At 45.0% G+C, this 17,795-nt stretch overlaps 1 protein-coding gene across 1 annotated transcript in view; it reads right to left on the bottom strand.

Annotated features, from left to right (window-relative positions):
• Window positions 1-17,571, bottom strand: part of LOC141201504 (uncharacterized) — an 82,223-nt gene extending 64,652 nt beyond the window's left edge. The window contains 6 exon segments of the mRNA XM_073663512.1: window positions 7,247-7,310; window positions 7,447-8,192; window positions 14,374-14,491; window positions 14,616-14,713; window positions 14,817-15,071; window positions 17,108-17,571. Of these exon segments, the coding sequence (XP_073519613.1) occupies window positions 7,247-7,310; window positions 7,447-8,192; window positions 14,374-14,491; window positions 14,616-14,713; window positions 14,817-15,071; window positions 17,108-17,192 (1,366 nt within the window). The 5' untranslated portion in view covers window positions 17,193-17,571.
• Between the last annotated feature and the right edge of the window lie 224 nt (window positions 17,572-17,795).

Below are 17,795 nucleotides of genomic sequence, written 5' to 3'. Positions count from 1 at the left end.
ACATGCGGATGTGAAGCGTTCTTCACATGCATTTCCGCTTGCGGGTTGACAAGCGATTTTAGCATCACTTGGAAAGTGCTTGACAACTTGGTCACACTATAGAAATCCATTTATATAATGTGACCGTAAAAGAATGTTTAAAAATGAAAAATAAATCTATACTTACCTTCTGATGGCCCCCGCAGTCTTGCTTCTCTCCGTTCTCCCTTGCCGGCAAGTCGCGGTACACTGAAGGACCTGCCGACGTCAGCGTCGCGTGACCCGTCACATGACTATGACGTCAGCGCAGGTCCTCCAGTCCACCGCGATGTGCCGGCATGAGAGGAGGAGCGCAGCGGGGGCCGTCAGAAGGTAAATATAACATTTATTTTTTATTTTATTCTTTCTTTTACAGGTTCTATGGTACCCGGGTCCGGAGGAGAGTCTCCTGTCCTCTATACCCGGGTACCATCTGCACATTGAACGCGTGTATTCCGCATGTCCTTATCTAGTGAAGCGGATTCCACGCGTTCTAATGCAAATCAATGGCGGCAAAAACGCAACACTTCCGCAAAATAATTGTTAGTGCTGCGTATTTTTCCGCAATGATAATCCGCAGTGGAAATTTCCGCAGCATGTGCACAGCACACGCGGATTATCATTGGGGAACATGGCGGACCTTCTACCAAGCGTTTTTTAAGCGTTTCTGCAGCGTTTTTGCCCCTGCGGAAACACTTAAAAACCGCATCGTGAGCACACAGCCTAAGGAAACCACACCCGGTGTAATTCATAAACTGCTGAATATGGTTCGTTTTATTAGTGAAAAGGAAGTGGATTCGTTACCTTTTAATACATCTAGTCCGGCCGCACTGGAAATATCCTTTTAAGCACAGCCATGTGTCTGAGATCTGCAGCTGAATTGATGGATCCGTGCTAGGAGCCAATACAGAGTCAGTAGTGGGGTCTCCTGGGGGTCTATCTCATGTGATTCTCTTTTAGGACACGTGACAATGTTTCATCTTGTTCTCGTACAGGTAAATATTTCTTCATTATTCTAACCCCATTATAATAACTGGGACTATACTCCGTGGATAATGTAATGACATTATTGGTAGCGGCTGTCGTGCATTATATTATGTGTGAATATGGGATATTATATGTTGTATGCTTCCTTCCCGCAGATACTATACTCTGGCTCCATTTAACTCTTTCCATGCAGGACTCTTTTTTCCCTATAGGACTCATGAGATTTGTATGCAGACCCTGATGGTAACAGTTTCCTGGCTCCTCAGCTAAGTACAGGTGTGATGTAATTATCATAATTAACCTGTTACATTCATTGGTCGCCATTAACATGGGACTTGTGTATTTGTTCCTTGTAAATAGCACCATTGTGTTTTCAGCAGAGAGCCCTGAGTAAGACCCCTCAGGGGGTGGAAACACTTTGGTGTTCACACTAGCTGGTCGTGTTGCTGCCGTGTATTGTAACTACTTTGTGAATAAACTTCATCTTCTGTTACTTTTGGATCTCTGCTGGAACTTGTATTGTTACATTTGCTGTTCAGGCCGGTCCCGGGACTTCTGAGCGGATCCCTGCAGCTGTGTCCTGGATACTACTTACTGCTGAGCTGATCTTCCATTCTCCTCCTCCCTGCATATATCATTCCCATTATTAAGGAGTGGGTCTCCTCCACATTTATTGTGTATATGTTATAATACCCCCGGTGACACTAAAAACCATCTCTGACAAAACGCCAGCGGCCTGGACCTCCAAGGCGTAGAGAGCCAGTTCATGCCACTTGTGTAGCTTCAATACCCAATAGCTGTAAGGCACAGAGGAATCACGGGGGACGTTGGTACGATCAGCAAGGTACTCCTTCAGCATCTTCCAAAACTTTTCCCTTCTTGTCAGAGTACCTCACGAATCAGGGCCTAGGCGCTGGGAGAGTCTGAGAAAACTGTTCCAGACCTTTGACAGTGTTTCCCTGTCTTTGGTTTGTGTCTCCCTCACCTGTACTCCTTGGTTATCCAACAATATGTGACCTCTGCCACCAGCGTTGTCAGATAATGCTTCATCAAGGGCCTTCTGGTACTGCAACATTTTATTAGACTTCTCTGCCAGACTAGAACGTTCTCCTTGTAGCGCGGGTCTACACTGTGTTCCAAATTATTATGCAAATAATATTTTCTCAGATTTTCCCAAATTTCCTATATGAATTGCAGTAATTGTAATTTTCCAGTCAAATAACTATTAGAGTACAATTGAAAGGTTTTTGTACAAACTGCCTATGATAACAGGATATTTTTTAAAAAATAAAACACTCAAACTGCACTCAAAATGCATGTTCCAAATTATTATGCACAGCAGAGTTTTCAACCTTCATTTTAATAAAGAACAAAAAAATGGTCATTTTTGAAATTATAAGCATTAGCAGGTTATTACACACTGAAATCAAACAGTTTTCAACTCAAAACTTTATTCTAGGTGATGTTACATTTGCACATAGGACCGCTTGTTCGAAAGGACCTTCTGAACTCTCTCATCCATTGAATTTGTCAGGTTTTGGATGGTTTCTGCTTCAATTGTTTTGCATGAGGACAGAATACCCTCCCAGAGCTGTTGCTTAGATGTGAACTGCCTCCCGCCATCATAGACACTCCTTTTGATGAAGCTCCAGAGGTTTTCAATGGGGTTGAGGTCAGGGGAGCATGGGTGCCACACCATAAGTTTGTCCCCTTTTATGCCCATAGCAGCCAGAGATGCAGATGTGTTATGTGCAGCATGAGACGGGGCATTATCATGCATGAAAATGATCTTGCTGCAGAATGCACGGTTCTTCTTCTTGAACCATGGAAGGAAGTGCTGTTTGAGCAACTCAACATACATTATGGAGTTCATCTTTACCCCTTCAGGGATCCTAAAAGGGCCGACAATCTCTCTCCCCATGATTCCAGCCCAAAACATTACTCCACCTCCTCCTTGTTAGCGCCGTAGCCGTGTTTGCATGGGGTGTCCATCAACCAGCCATCCTCCACTCCATCCATCTGGACCATCGAGAGCATTTCATGCATGATAATGCCCCGTCTCATGCTGCACATAACACATCTGCATCTCTGGCTGCTATGGGCATAAAAGGGGACAAACTTATGGTGTGGCCCCCATGCTCCCCTGACCTCAACCCCATTGAGAACCTCTGGAGCATCATCAAAAGGAGTGTCTATGATGGCGGGAGGCAGTTCACATCTAAGCAACAGCTCTGGGAGGGTATTCTATCCTCATGCAAAACAATTGAAGCAGAAACCATCCAAAACCTGACAAATTCAATGGACGAGAGAGTTCAGAAGCTCCTTTCGAACAAGGGGTCCTATGTGCAAATGTAACATCACCTAGAATAAAGTTTGGAGGTGAAAACTGTTTGATTTCAGTTTGTAATAGCCTGCTAATGCTTATAATTTCAAAAATGACCATTTTTTTGTTCTTTATTAAAATGAAAAGGTTGAAAACTCTGCTGGGCATAATAATTTGGAACATGCATTTTGAGTGCAGTTTGAGTGTTTTATTTTTTTAAAAATATCCTGTTATCATAGGAAGTTTGTACAAAAACCTTTCAATTGTACTCTAATAGTTATTTGACTGGAAAATTACAATGACTGCAATTCATATAGGTAATTTGGGAAAATCTGAGAAAATATTATTTGCATAATAATTTGGAACACAGTGTAGAAGTGTGACCAACCAGTGATTACTGTTGCTCAAAATGCATATAACGAGAGGGTCACGGGAAAGGCAGCAGAACATAAAGTCAGCCATGTGTGCCAGACTGCCAACAGTCAAGACTTCCCTGTCCTCACCAAGAGGACGACTGTCCATGTTCTCCTCATCGCTCTCCCTCTTCTCGGGCCATCCAAGTTGAATAGACGGTACGAATGTGGTGTGGGTAGTACCGTCTGAGCACTGAAACCCAGCTCCTGATCTTCTTTCTCCTTATTATCACCCAATCCACATTGAGATGAGATAAGGCTGGGCTGTGTAGCATCACCCTGTATAGTTCCTTGCTCCATCTCATTGTGCTCTGCCTGCAAAGCCTCCTCTTTAATTGTGAGCGAGTGTTTCAGTAAGCAGAGAAGCGGGATGGTGACGCTAATTATGGAGTCATCACTGCTCACCATCTTGGTTGAGTCCTCAGTTTTGGAGGACGCCACAGATGTCAGACATCCATGCCCACTCATCAGCTCTTATGTGCGGAGGCTGACCTGAATACCGACGGGCGTGTTGAAGCTGGTACTCAACAACTGCCCTCTGTTGCTCACAAATCTTTCCCAACATCTGCAACGTTGAGTTCCAATGCGAGGGCAGTGCAAGCTGTAGCTGACTTTCTAAAATGGGCACACGCAGTGTACTTTCACAAGGAGCTCTGGCAGATCTTGGTAGGTTTTGAGAAACCGCTGAACCACTAATTTGAGCACATGGGCCAGGCATGGTACGTGTGTGAGATTGCCAAGCCTCAGATCCGCCATCAGGTTCTGGCCATTGTAACACATGACCATGCCTGGCTGTAGGTTCAGTGGTGAGACCCACAGATCTGCCTGCTCTGTTACAGCTTTCAACAACTCTGCAGCAGTGTGCTGTTTGTCACCTAAGCATATTAGCTTCAGCAGAGCATGTTGCCGCTTGGCCGTGGCAGTGCTTCCAGCTTACGACTGATGTGGTCATTTCGGATATGCAGGCTGAAGAGAAGGAATAGGTGGAGGAGCTGTAGAATGTGTGGGCAACCCTGATTGCCCCAGGGCTCGCAATCCTCAGCGTCGGGAGGACGCATTCCATCCCAGGGTCCGACTGGGTCCTGGCTTCCACAGTATTAACCTAGAGTGCAGTCAGTGAGATGTACCGTCCCTGGCCACAAGCACTTGTCTATGTGTCTGTGGTTAGGTGGACCTTCCCAGTAACTGCGTTGGTGAGGGCACGGGTAATATTCTGGGACACGTGCTTGTGTAAGGCCGGGACCACAAACTGGGAGAAATAGTGGCGGGTGGGGACCAAGTACCGAGGGATGGCCACAGCCATGAGGTTGCGGAAAGCTTCCGTCTCCACGAGCCTAAAAGGCAACATTTCCAGTGCAAGCAGTCGAGAAATGTGGCAGTTTAGCATTGTGGCCTGAGGGTGGTTGGCTGCGTATTTGTGCTTGCGTTCCAAGGGCTGGGGTAGGGACAACTGAACGCTGCACTGGGACAAAAACGTGGTTGCTGATGGTGGTGGTTGCAAGTGTGCAACGACAGGTGCAGGGCGGGAGACATCTTCGCCTGGTCCATAGACAGGGGATTGTCATGCACGCACAACAGTGGAACAGGTAGTGGTGTCACCCGCAGACACTGTTGCTGGACCCTGGCGCTCTGCCCAACTAGTCGGGTGCTTTGCTGTCATGTGCCTGAGCATGCTGGTGGTAGTCAGGCTGGTAGTTTTGCTGCCCCTGCTGATGCTGGCATTGCAGATGTTGCAAATGGCCTTTTTTGGGTTAACTGGACAGTCTTTAAAAAAAGAGCAAGACTCAGGAAGACCTAGCAGTTGGACTGGCAAAATCCACTTCCCCGTCCCTTGCCACACGCCTTGCCAACTTTAAATGGAGTATAATATTTGTCACATTCCAAAAAATGTCTGTATTATTACTGCAGTAATATAGGATCATGTCTAATGACCACAGTTTTAGGTAGTGGCCTAATAGATATGCTAATGGTCAGCGACCAAGTGTGAATAGGTTTGAACACACAACTGGCAGGCTTTAAATGGAGTATAATATCTGTCAAACAGGAGAAAAAAGAAACCAGCTTACCCACACTTCCTGGCGTCCTGAAGCATGGACCTCAAGGGACCACTTGCGTTAGAAGGAAAAATACAAAATGTTCCAGCTTCTGTCATGCGCAAAAAGATTTTAATGGTAAAATGGAAATTCCATCATGAAGAAAGGCAAAGAAACGCGTTTCAAACGCAAGCCTGCGTTCTTAGTCAAAGCTATACCTGGAATTAACATGCGTGATTACATATAAAAGGCCCTCCAATACAATTCAAGATTGTCTTTTGTATTGGTAGTTTAATCGTGTGATTTCAATCAAGATAACGTCACATAATAAAGTCATCAATAGATAAACCCCAATATAAAACTACACAAATAAGAAAGTACAAAAATATATATATATTATTGTACTTACTTGTGTAGTTTTATATTGGGGTTTTTCTATTGATGACTTTATTATGTGACGTTATCTTGATTGTCTTTTGTATTGGTAGTTTAATCATGTGATGTCAATCTTGAATTATATTGGTGGGTCTTTTATATATAATCATGCATGTTCACTCACCTGTGCAATACTAAGGAAATCCTGAAAACATGGCCTGTTGGTGGGCCTTGAGGCCTGGAGTTGGGGAACACTGCCCTAATAGATAAGCTATTGGTCAGCGACCAAGTGTGAATAGGTTTGAACACACAACTGGCAGACTTTAAATGGAGTATAAAATCTGTCACGTTCCCAAAAATGTCTGGATTATTACGGCAGTAATATCTGACCACCTGAGATGGTGGACAAGTTTCTGTTCTTCCACAATACAGCAATGCTATTCAAATCAACCAAATCTGGCTGTATGCTGCTAACAAGCAAATGGAGCACTAAAAATGGTGCATTATATTGCTTTCACCAAAATTATCAGGATTAAGAGCAATAAGAATATTAGCCCTGATATCTAGAACTATGGATATGAGTAACAGCAGCAGAAAGAATATGCAAAGGATCCTATTGTGTTGTATACGCTCTCCACAAACTCTGCCTGCCTAACTCCTGCTATCACCAGGATTAATATTCAGTAGCATTAGTCCTTAGAAGGACTGTTAGTGTGGATTTGTAATGCTGTGGAATACCTCACTAAAACAACCGTCAATTCTCTCCCTCGCTCAGCAGCACCTCTCCCTACACTGTCTGATTCCACAGTAACTGTGTCGAGCATGGCTGCGCCAGGTCTTATATAGACCCAATGACGCTATGCGGCCAGCCAATCACTGTAATGCCACAACCAACATGGCTGAGGCATTACCGTGGCTGGCAGGCAATCTCTGCATGTTAATTGGCTGTCTAACACCAAACATGCAGGGAGAGGACTCAGGCTCCAGCCCGAGCATTCAAAATATGCTCGCCGAGTACCAAGCATCTCGAGCACTGAGATGCTCGGGCTAGTAGCGAACAGTGGTGAGCATGCTCACTCATCACTAATTAACCTTACTTTCAGGTTTTGATTCTACAAAATTTTCTATGAAATTCAGTGTTGGCAAAATTTTAGAATTGTTCTTGTGTTCAGTGAGATATTAAATAAAATTTATCAAAAGGGGTGTACTCATTTATGCTGAGCAATGTTTATTAAAATTGATGAAACACAGAGAACATAATTACAGTTTCTTTCCTGTTTGACTACTCATGTTTTACAAGATATGATTTATGTGTAAAAGATTTCCCACATTCTGAACATGAATACGGCTTCTCTCCTGTGTGACTTCTCTCGTGGCTCAAAAGACTTGATTTTTTTTTGTAAAGCATTTCTCAAAGTCAACATGAATACGGCTTCTCTCCTGTGTGAATTCTCTGATGTACAAGAAGTATTGATTCATCTCTAAAGCTTCTTCCACATTGTAAACAAGAAAATGGTTTCTCCCCGGTGTGAATTCTTTGATGTCTAACAAGATCTGATTTACTTCTAAAACATTTCCCACATTCTGAACACGAATATGGCTTCTCTCCTGTGTGAATTCTTTGATGTTTAACAAGATCTGATATATTTCTAGAACATTTCCCACATTCTGAACATGAATATGGCTTTCCTCCTGTGTGAATTCTCTCATGTATAACAAATTGTGATTTATATGTAAAGCATTTCCCACATTCTGAACAGGAGTATGGCTTTTCTCCTTTGTGTTTTCTTTGTGTCTGAGCTGAGCTTTTAGTAAGTTGCTTGTCACACTGAAATCTTGTATCCACTTTCTCACCAGGAATTGTGGTAATAATGTGAGATTGCTCAGGAGATGATTCCTCATGATTTGGAGGATTATAAGAAAGTGAAGTGCTGTGAAGTCCAGGAGGTGCAGGAAGGGTGATGAGGTTTTCTCCATTAGAGTGCTTCCAGATATCTTCTTTTTTACAATTTAGTGATAAACCGTTATTCCCACAAGGATTTCCTATAAGGATGAAACATAGATTTGTGTTAAAGAAAAAAATCATATCCAAAGAGATTTCTAAATGTATTTTCTGGAGCTCACAGTGAAGACCCTCGTCAGTGAAAGTACCGGTAATAAGGAGGACAACTACATGCCATAACATTAACACAATGACGGGTAAAGTGAATGACACTTATAATCTGGTGACATTGGCACAAGTCAGGGGTGCCATAGATTAGACAGCAAATAGACAGGTCATAAAGAGAACCTGTCATCAGGAATTAACCCCTTAATGTTGCACCAGTGCCATGTCACTCTCGTAGCAAGCTTCCTATCATGCCCTTAGTGTAGAAAAGTGTCCACTCAATGGAGTTTTAATATTTCAGTACCGAATGCAAATCAGATTGACTAGTCACAAAGGCGGCCCTACATCCAGGAGCAGTCGAGCTCCGGCCACCGTAATCATGTCCACAGCATGCATAAGAGCATAATAGGAAACCTCAGAAGACTGCAATAGTGCTGAAGGTACATTAACCCCTAAAGGACCAAGATACTTTGCTCGTTATGTGGGTTAATGACCCGGCCTCATTTTACAATTCTGACCAGCATCACTTTATGTGGTAATTCAACGTATCCCACTGATTCTGAGACTGTTTTTTTCGTGACAGATTGCACTTTATGTTAGTGGTAAATTTTGGTCGTTATTATTTGCCTTTAATTATGAAAATATAAAAAAAAACCTGGCAAATTTTTTTTTAGTATTTTGTAATTTTCAACCTGTGAATTTTTATGCCCTTAAACCAGAGAGTTATATCACACAAAATAGTTAATAAATAACATTTTCCACATGTCTACTTTACATCAGCATCATTGATGAAACTTGTTAGGAAGTTAGAAGGGTTAAACGTTTATCAGCAATTTCTCATTTTTTTCCAACAAAATATACAAAACCATAATTTTTAGGGAAAACATCACATTAAAAGTGACTGAGGGTCCTGTGATAGAAAATACCCAAAAGTGACACTATTTTAAAAACTGCACCCCTCACAGTCCTCAAAACCACATTCAAGAAGTTTATTAACCCTTTAGGGGCTTAACAGGAATTAAAGCAATGTGGAAGGGAAAAATTTTTCCACAAAAATGTTATTTTAGCTCCAAATTTTTAATGTTCAGAAAGGTAGCAGGAGAAAATGGACCATAACATTTGTTGTACACTTTCCCCTGAGTATGTCAATGCCCCATATGTGGAGGAAAACTACTGTTTGGGTGCACAGCAGGACTCAGAAGGGAGGGAGCACCATTTGAAGTTTGGAGTGGCTGATGTAGATAGCGGACGCCATATCGCATTTAGAGAGTCCTTGATGTGCCTAAACAGAAGAACCTCACACAACTGACCCCATTTTGGAAACTAGACCCCTCAAGGAATTTATCTAAAATGTATGGGGAGCATTTTAAGAAATTGGACCGTGAAAGTTAAAAAAAAAAAATAATTTCCCCAAAAAATGTTATTTTGGCCACAAATTAATCATTTTCACAAATAAATTATCTAGGGGTGTAGTGGGCATTTTTACGCCATATGTGTTTCACAAAATGTTATACCATTGAACGGAGAAGACACAACAAAATATTTTTTACCACTATAATGTTGTTTTAGACCCAGATTTTACATTTTCATAAGGTAAAATGGGTAAAAATGACCACATAATTTGTTACACAATTTCTGCTGAACGTGGCAGTGCACTATATGTGGCTGTACAGTACTGCTTAGCCACATGGCGAGACTCGGGAGGGGAGGAGCGCTATTATTATTATTTATATAGCGCCATTGATTCCATGGTGCTGAATATAAGAAGGGGTTACATACCAAATACAGATATCACTTACAGTAAACAAACTAACAATGATAGACGGGTACAGAGGGAGGAGGACCCTGCCCTTGTGGGCTTACATTCTACAGGAGAGGGGAAGGAGACCGTAGGTTGGGGGGGTTTCAATAGTTCAGGTGTTGTTGAGGTGGCAGCAGGCAAGGTCATGGCAGGCTGTAAGCTTGTTTGAAGAGATGGGTTTTCAGGTTCCGTCCGAAGGATCCAAGTGTGGTGGATAATCAGACGTGTTGAGGCACACAATTCCATAAAATGGAGGATAGGGAATGTATCGGGAGATTAGAGGTAAGGGAATGTATTGGGAGATTAGTTCAGAGATGTACGGAGGAGAGAGGTTGTGGATGGCTTTGTAGGTCAGTGTTAGTAGTTTGAACTGGATACGTTGGGCAATTGGGAGCCAGTAAAGGGATTTGCAAAGGGGGGGTAGCAGAGGCGTGATGAGGCGAGAGATGGATCAGTCGCATAGCAGAGTTAAGGATGGACTGGAGGGGTGCGAGAGTGTTAGCAGGGAGGCCACAGAGGAGGATGTTGCAGTAGTCGAGGCGGGAGATGATGAGAGCATGCACAAGAAGTTTAGTGGATTGAGGGTTGAGGAAAGAACGGATTCTGGAAATATTTTTGAGCTGGAGATGACAGGAGGTGGCGAAAGCTTGGATGTGGGGTTTGAAGGACAGGGCAGAGTCAAGGATTACTCCGAGGCAGCGGATTGTCGGTACAGGGGAAAGAGTGATGTCATTTATTGTGATAGAAAGATCAGGTGGGAAAGATATGCGAGATGGGGGAAAGATGATGAGTTCAGTTTTGTCCACATTGAGCTTGAGGAAGCGAGAGGAGAAGAAGGAGGATATGGCTGATAGACAGGCTGGGATTCTGGACAGCAGAGAGGTGACGTCTGGGCCAGAGAGGTAGATATGGGTGTCATCGGCGTACAGATGGGATTTTATGAGCTGTCCCAGGCCAAGAGTATAGATTAAGAAGAGAGGGGGAGGGGTGAGGAGGTAGTTTGTGAGTGGGAGACACTAAATGTGCTGTTAGAAAGGTATGAGGAGATCCAAGATAGGGCAAGGTCTTTGACGCCAAAGGAAGAGAGGATCTGTAGTAGGAGGCAGTGGTCAACTGTATCGAAAGTAGAGGACAGGTTAAGAAGAAGGAGTACAGAGAATTGTCTGTTAGCTTTGGCTGTAAGTCATTGGTGATTTTGGTAAAAGCAGTTTCGGTGGAATGGGGGGGGCGGAAGCCGGATTGTCGAAGAGAGAATTAGATGAGAAGTGGGAGGAAAGTTTAGCGTGAACATGTTGCTCAAGAAGTTTGGAGGCAAATAGGAGGAGCGAAAAGGGGTGATAGCTGGACAAGGCGGTTGGGTGGAGGGATGGCTTTTTGAGGATGGGCGTGATTGTGGCATTTTTGAAGGTAGCGGGGAAGGTACCAGAAGTTAGTGATAGGTTGAAGAGATGGGCTAGGAATGGGGTGAGTGTGGGGGTGAGGTTGGGGAGGAGGTGGGAAGGGATGGGGTTGAGTGCATGGGTGGAGTGGGGGAGGGGGGAGTAATTAGGACACAGAGGCTAAATGTATTCAGGAAACAGGCAGCCAGGGACCAGTGTGTATTGGGATCAAAGGATTGAGGTGAACGTGCAGATGGGATCACACATACCAAAGACAGATAGAATGAAATTAGCAGGGATCAGTGGATACACAGCAGATATTGGATGCAGGGAACATACTGGGAGACAGATAGATACAGTTTAGAAAAGACGGTCAGATATGCAGCGTGGGGCAGCATATAGCGAGTGCTACTTGACTCTTGGAGAAAAATTTTTTTTAGAATAGTTTGCGGACTCCATATATAGAGCCCCTAAGTGCAGAAGAGCAGAATCCCCCCTCAAGTGATCCCGTCTTGGAAATTACACCTATCTGGGAATTTATCTACAGTTGTAGTGATGAATTTGACTCCATCGGTGTTTTTCAGAAACGAGCAGCAATGGATGTTGCAAAGTGAAAATGCAAATATTCCATTATAGTGCCTGTGAAGACCCAGGGTCTTCCATGGGTGAAATGCTACTCAGACAACACAGGGTGAGGGTAAAACAGCGTGGCAATACTTTAGTGAACCACAAAGAGGACAATAAACACACAGAACAGTCCCAGCAAATACCTAAGATGGTACAACATTACACAGTCTCACCATTCCACTCCGCCCGCCTGGGATAGAACAGCTGCGACTTTGGAAACTTCCAGGGCCGACTACCTCAACCAGTGGCTTCCCGCTTCTGGCGGGCCCCCACAGAGAGAAGGTAGCGGTAAGCTTAGGAAGCTAGCAGTCCATCAAGGTACAAGGCCAGGTGACCTGAGGGTCCCACCCTGGCTTTTCTGAGAGTTTCCATTAGGCCAGATGACCGGTGGGTCCCAATCTGGCTTCTTTGTCTCCATGGGTTCCAGGCGACCGGTGGGTTCCTCCTGGCAACCCCAAACAACATATCCATGGGGCCAAGTGACTTCATCATCCCAACCTGGTCTCCCCAAATGTATCCTTGTTCTCTGATGGTCAATGGAGCAGAGATCCGTATCTTTCCAGTCAGGGCTGATACCCTTATGCCGGAGTCATGTAGAATCCAAATCTGTGTCTCTTTGAATGGAATTGACATGCTACCCATCTACTGTCCTGAAGGATGTCTCTCATTCTCCTTTCTGATTCTCTGCTTCAAGACTAACTACTACAGAAGTACATGTCCCTTAAAAATAGCTACAGTTGTCTGTGCAAGTACACATTCACAGGTAAGGTGTTAGGGAGGGCATTGTTTGAGCTAATCAATTTACATAGTTGGTATCACAGGGGGGTCTTGTAAATAAACATCTAGTTGCCATTTAGTACAACATGTCTTTAGCATAGTAAACATCCTTGTTTCCAAACGAACAGAAGTTAATATTCAGGGTTATACAAATACTGGTCTGTTCTTATTGACCAGGCACATAAATACACAAACATTTACAAGTCAACACCAAGATAATAGTGTATTCATTTATTTATTTTACTCACTTATATAGTTCCATTAATTCCACAGCGCTTTACAGACATTATGGGCACTGTCCCCATTGGGGCTCATAATATAAATTCCCTATCAGGATGTCTTTGGAATGTGGGAGGAAACCGGAGATCCTGGAGGAAACCCAAGCAAACATGGGGAGAACATACAAACTCTTTGCAGATGTTGTCCTTGGTGGGAATTGAACCCAGGGCCCCAGCGCTGCAAGGCTGCAGTGCTAACCACTGAGCCACTGTGACTTACCAAATCTAATCGTCTGGCTAATTAAAATTTTAAGCTGTATCGTCACAGCGCCCATACGATGTAGTGCCCAGTACACAGTAGCGCCCGGTATACTGCAGTGCCTAGTACATTATGCTCAGCTTGTGCTTCTGGAGACACGCACCCTGTAAATTAAGTGGGCTCTCCTTGCTACAATAATGCAAAACATGTGGACGCTAACTTGTGGTTTAAGCGTACTGTGGGGCACAGGAGGAGAGGATATTTAGATGAGCAGATCTTGCTGGATTTCATTAGGTGGGAGCCACGTCACATAATGTGGACACCCTATGTTTTTGTTAATATGATGAACCAGAGTGGAGACTTGTTTTTCGTGGGTTGAGTAGAAGCTTTTATTGGTGGCATTCTGGGGTACAGAACATTTTAGATCACATTTATCCTGTGCTCTACGCTGAGCACTTACATCAGGGTTTCCATCTAAATCTACAAAATATGTGATTCAGATGACACCCCCAAGGGATCCATTCAATATAATGTGGCAGCAGAGTTACTCTGGACACCGTCAGGCCTCTGTTCAGCTGTGTCCTTCTTTTCAGAGATGCACAAAACTATGCTAACGGCTCTTTTACGCACACTGAAAAAGACGGAGAATGCCAAATCCAGGTCAGACGGGGTCCACAATGCCTCCATCTGCCTCATTACAGGGAATCTTCTGCCAAAGGTTCTGTCTGGATCACAAGGTCAGTCATTTATATGGCAGCACGGGACTTGTGTAACAAAAATATGGAAGTAATATTAGAAGTCATATAATTAGGAAAATTAAGAATTTGATTCCTAAATCATCAAAAGCAGTGTGGAGGCGGCCCCGTTAGTCATCGGTGCACAGCGGGACTCTAGAGGAGCAGTTGCGACACCACCGGACTCTTCTGCTGTGATGTGCACAACGGATAAAGCTTCACTGCACCGGAGACTCCACACAATATCACACACCGGTCATCATCATCACCACACGCCAGTCATCATCATCATCATCATCACACGCCGGTCATTATTACACACCTGTGGAAACATCTACAGGAATCTCCTCCTTCCCGTCACTCACACACGGCTGATCCCTCCTCGTCATCGCTTCTTCTTCTGTCTCGTCCTTCACTTTATTCTTAGTCGGATCTTCCTTCTGATTTATCAGATGTAACAATCAGCACAATACAAGAAACCACCAAAATATATGACATCAATGACCTCAGTACCAGAAATGTCCCCCCATATACAGATCCAGTACAGGGCTCAGCACCGTCTACCTGATGACTCTCCGGGACATTGTGATTCTCCTCTGGACAGTCCTGAGGATACAGAGGACGGGGACATCTCTCTGGTGGATTTCTCCTCCTGGATCCATCTGTAGGAAACACATAGTGACGGAATAGATTGGGTCATGTGATGAGATGATTTAAGTAGTAGTAGGTGACCAAAGAACAGATAGGACAGTCTCCCCTCCTCACCCTGCTGATCGGTCCATGAATCCATCATCTCTTCTTCTTCATCGATAGCCTCAATCTTAATGTCATTCAGATCTTCACCATAAAAATAAAAATGTACGATGAGCTCAAGTCCCATCACGTCATGGTCAGATGTTGTGGGGACTTCAGTGTCATCTGCCTGATGATCCTCCGGGATGTTGTGATTCTCCTCTGGACAGTCCTGGGGATACAGAGGACGGGGACATCTCTCTGGTGGATTTCTCCTCCTGGATCCATCTGTGGAGACACAGAGACTGAATACATGACCTGCCGTGTATCGGTCTATATATGAGACTCGTCTCTCAGAACCGGTAATTCTAGTTTTATGTATCAGGGACTAAATTACATTGTTGTGGTCCTCACCCCCGGTACAGAGGTCCCAGCACATTGTGGGCAACAAGTATGAAGTGGTAATCAGCGAGGCCAAAGCCTAATGCTCTCTGCTCTGCACTCGGAGGATGAGGACCCTCAGGAGAGGGACAGAGAAGACCCTCGTCAGTCAGATGGAGGAGCCGTGCTAAGAAACACAACTCCAAGTCTCGTCTCCACCAGGGATGGAACCACAGAGGAGCTGGTGAAAACTCCACATTTCCATCAATTGGTTTCTTCTCTCCTAATTTACTGTATGGAGATTGGGGGAAGGACGGTGACCATTTACCAGTGATTGTATTTTGAGAGCCAAAAAAACACGAGTTAATGTGTTTTTATTCCTTTTTAAACAGACATAAATCTCCGTATCCACATCGATATAAACACTAAAATAGGCAGCAAGTGCTCGGAAAGTTCTGAGTTTGTCTCTGAAGGAAGAAAAAAGGGCACATGTACGGCTGACGGATGAAGTCACAGAACCCGGAAGGACGGTGTTGTGGGGAGCACCCGGTACGCAGCGGTTAGCGTCTATCAATGTGTAGAAAGGACAACTAGAGAGTCGGCACCGGGGTCATGGGCGCTTACTGATGCACACGGGGAGCCAAGGAGAGATTGTCTTGTCCGATGCCACAGAATCTGTTTAACCCAAAAAATATATTCAAAAAACAAACCCAGAAGTTTGGAATCGCTGTACCTGTTCTGACCTGGAAAATCGCCACAAGGTCGTTCTTACCGCCCAATAAATGCAGAGAAACAAAAAACAAAATATAAATGTGGAATTGCGTTTTGGTTTTTTTTCACTAACTGTCTCACCTCAGCTGGATTTTTTTTCCCGTTTTCAGCACATTATATGGTAAAATGCACAATTTTTCCTGCGAAAAAAACACAAAACCTCAAACATCTGTGGATAGAAAATAGAAATGTTCTGGCTGATGGAAGGAGAGGAAAAAAAAATGAAAAAAATGGAAATTTTTCCCAACAGGATGGGGTTGAAACATTGATATTGACTCCTAGGATTGCTGCCTCCTGTAGGTGGCACTAGAGACCCCGTTCTCTGCATATCTTATTTCCCATGGGGCATTGCACGGCCTATAACTCTCCATACTCAGAATCGCCGCTCTCCTCCAGGAGACACATTCCCCCTATAGAGAGGAGTGCGCGGTGATCCGACCTTCTCCTCCAGTGCGGAAAGTTCTGTGCTTCTCCGCCTGCAGAGCGAGTGGTGAATAGACGCGGGGGCCGGAGAACTGCTGGAGCCTCCATGTCCGGCTCTGGGGGGTGATCGGCTCCACCACGCTCCATCTTTATCTCAGGACTCGTGTTTCGGGGTCTGAGGGACGGTCCGATGCCGATATTTATCCAGCACTTTGTGCTCAGTAAGAAGAAAGTGATTTGTCACAAAGAAGAAGAATGAACGGAGGAGACCAAGGAAGGTCACACAAGTGTCAGCCAAGAGGGAGGAGCCGGACGCCCGACCACGACTGATGACGACATTGAGCCGGCACCGATTCTGAGGGACGGACGAGCGACAGCGGATTAGGGGGAAAATAATCAGTAAATTAACCCCGACTCTGCTGAGTAACAATCCACGACAGACTCAGGTACCGAAAGATCTCACAGGAGAGAAAGGACAGAAGGGCTGGGACATCTGCAGACAAAATGTGACCGATGCTCTAAGGAAGGTGAAAGATTCTGAAAGAAGCCGCCGAGGACGAAGACTCAAGACTGATGAAGACGACAGCGGAGAAACCGCGACTCACAGATCAGAAGAGAAGAATCAGGGAATGAAAGCTGTGAGAAAATGTAGAGAAAACCAGAGCAAGTCTGGAGAAAAATCATCTATTATAGGAGGAGGCCGAGAGACGTCATCACATCCACCGGAGCCAACAAGAGTCTCCTCTCACCTGGTGATGTCAGAGGCCGGAGCTCCTCCATCATCACCTCCTGGTACCGATCCTGGTGTCCTTCTAGATACTCCCACTCCTCCATGGAGAGATAGACAGCGACGTCCTGACACCTTATAGGAACCTGACAACAACGACACCGTCATCACCCAGAATCCTCCAGTGCTGTCCTGTATAATGTCCCAGCAGTCACCTCTCCGCTCATCACCCAGAATCCTCCAGTGCTGTCCTGTATAATGTCCCAGCAGTCACCTCTCCGCTCATCCCCCAGAATCCTCCAGTGCTGTCCTGTATAATGTCCCAGCAGTCACCTCTCCAGTCATCACCCAGAATCCTCCAGTGCCGTCCTGTATAATGTCCCAGCAGTCACCTCTACACAGGAAGTGGGAGGAGACCTGACAGGAAGTGGTGGAGGTGGAGCCTGCCGTGTGCTGCAAGAGTTGTGCTGTGTGTGGAGAGAGCTCCTGGGAAGGGAGGAGAGCCAGGCGGAGGTGACCGAGCGGACCGGGAGGATCGGTAGGAGGCGACCGGAGGGACGAGCGCAAGAGAGCGCTGTGGTAGCGTGCAGTGCCGGCCAGCGGAGGGTGCCAGGTGGTGGTGACCAGGAGGTGATCAGGAGGACCGGTAAGAGGCGACCGGAGGGACGAGCGCGCTGTGATAGCGAGCAGCGTCCCTAGAGGAGGTGAGT

Source organism: Phyllobates terribilis, unplaced genomic scaffold (genome assembly GCF_046119375.1).
Source record: "Phyllobates terribilis strain yellow unplaced genomic scaffold, ASM4611937v1 Scaffold_117__1_contigs__length_5270597, whole genome shotgun sequence".
Classification (NCBI taxonomy): Eukaryota; Metazoa; Chordata; class Amphibia; order Anura; family Dendrobatidae; genus Phyllobates; species Phyllobates terribilis.
The sequence above is the reverse complement of the archived record's forward strand: the minus strand, read 5'-3'. Positions and strand labels throughout refer to the sequence as shown.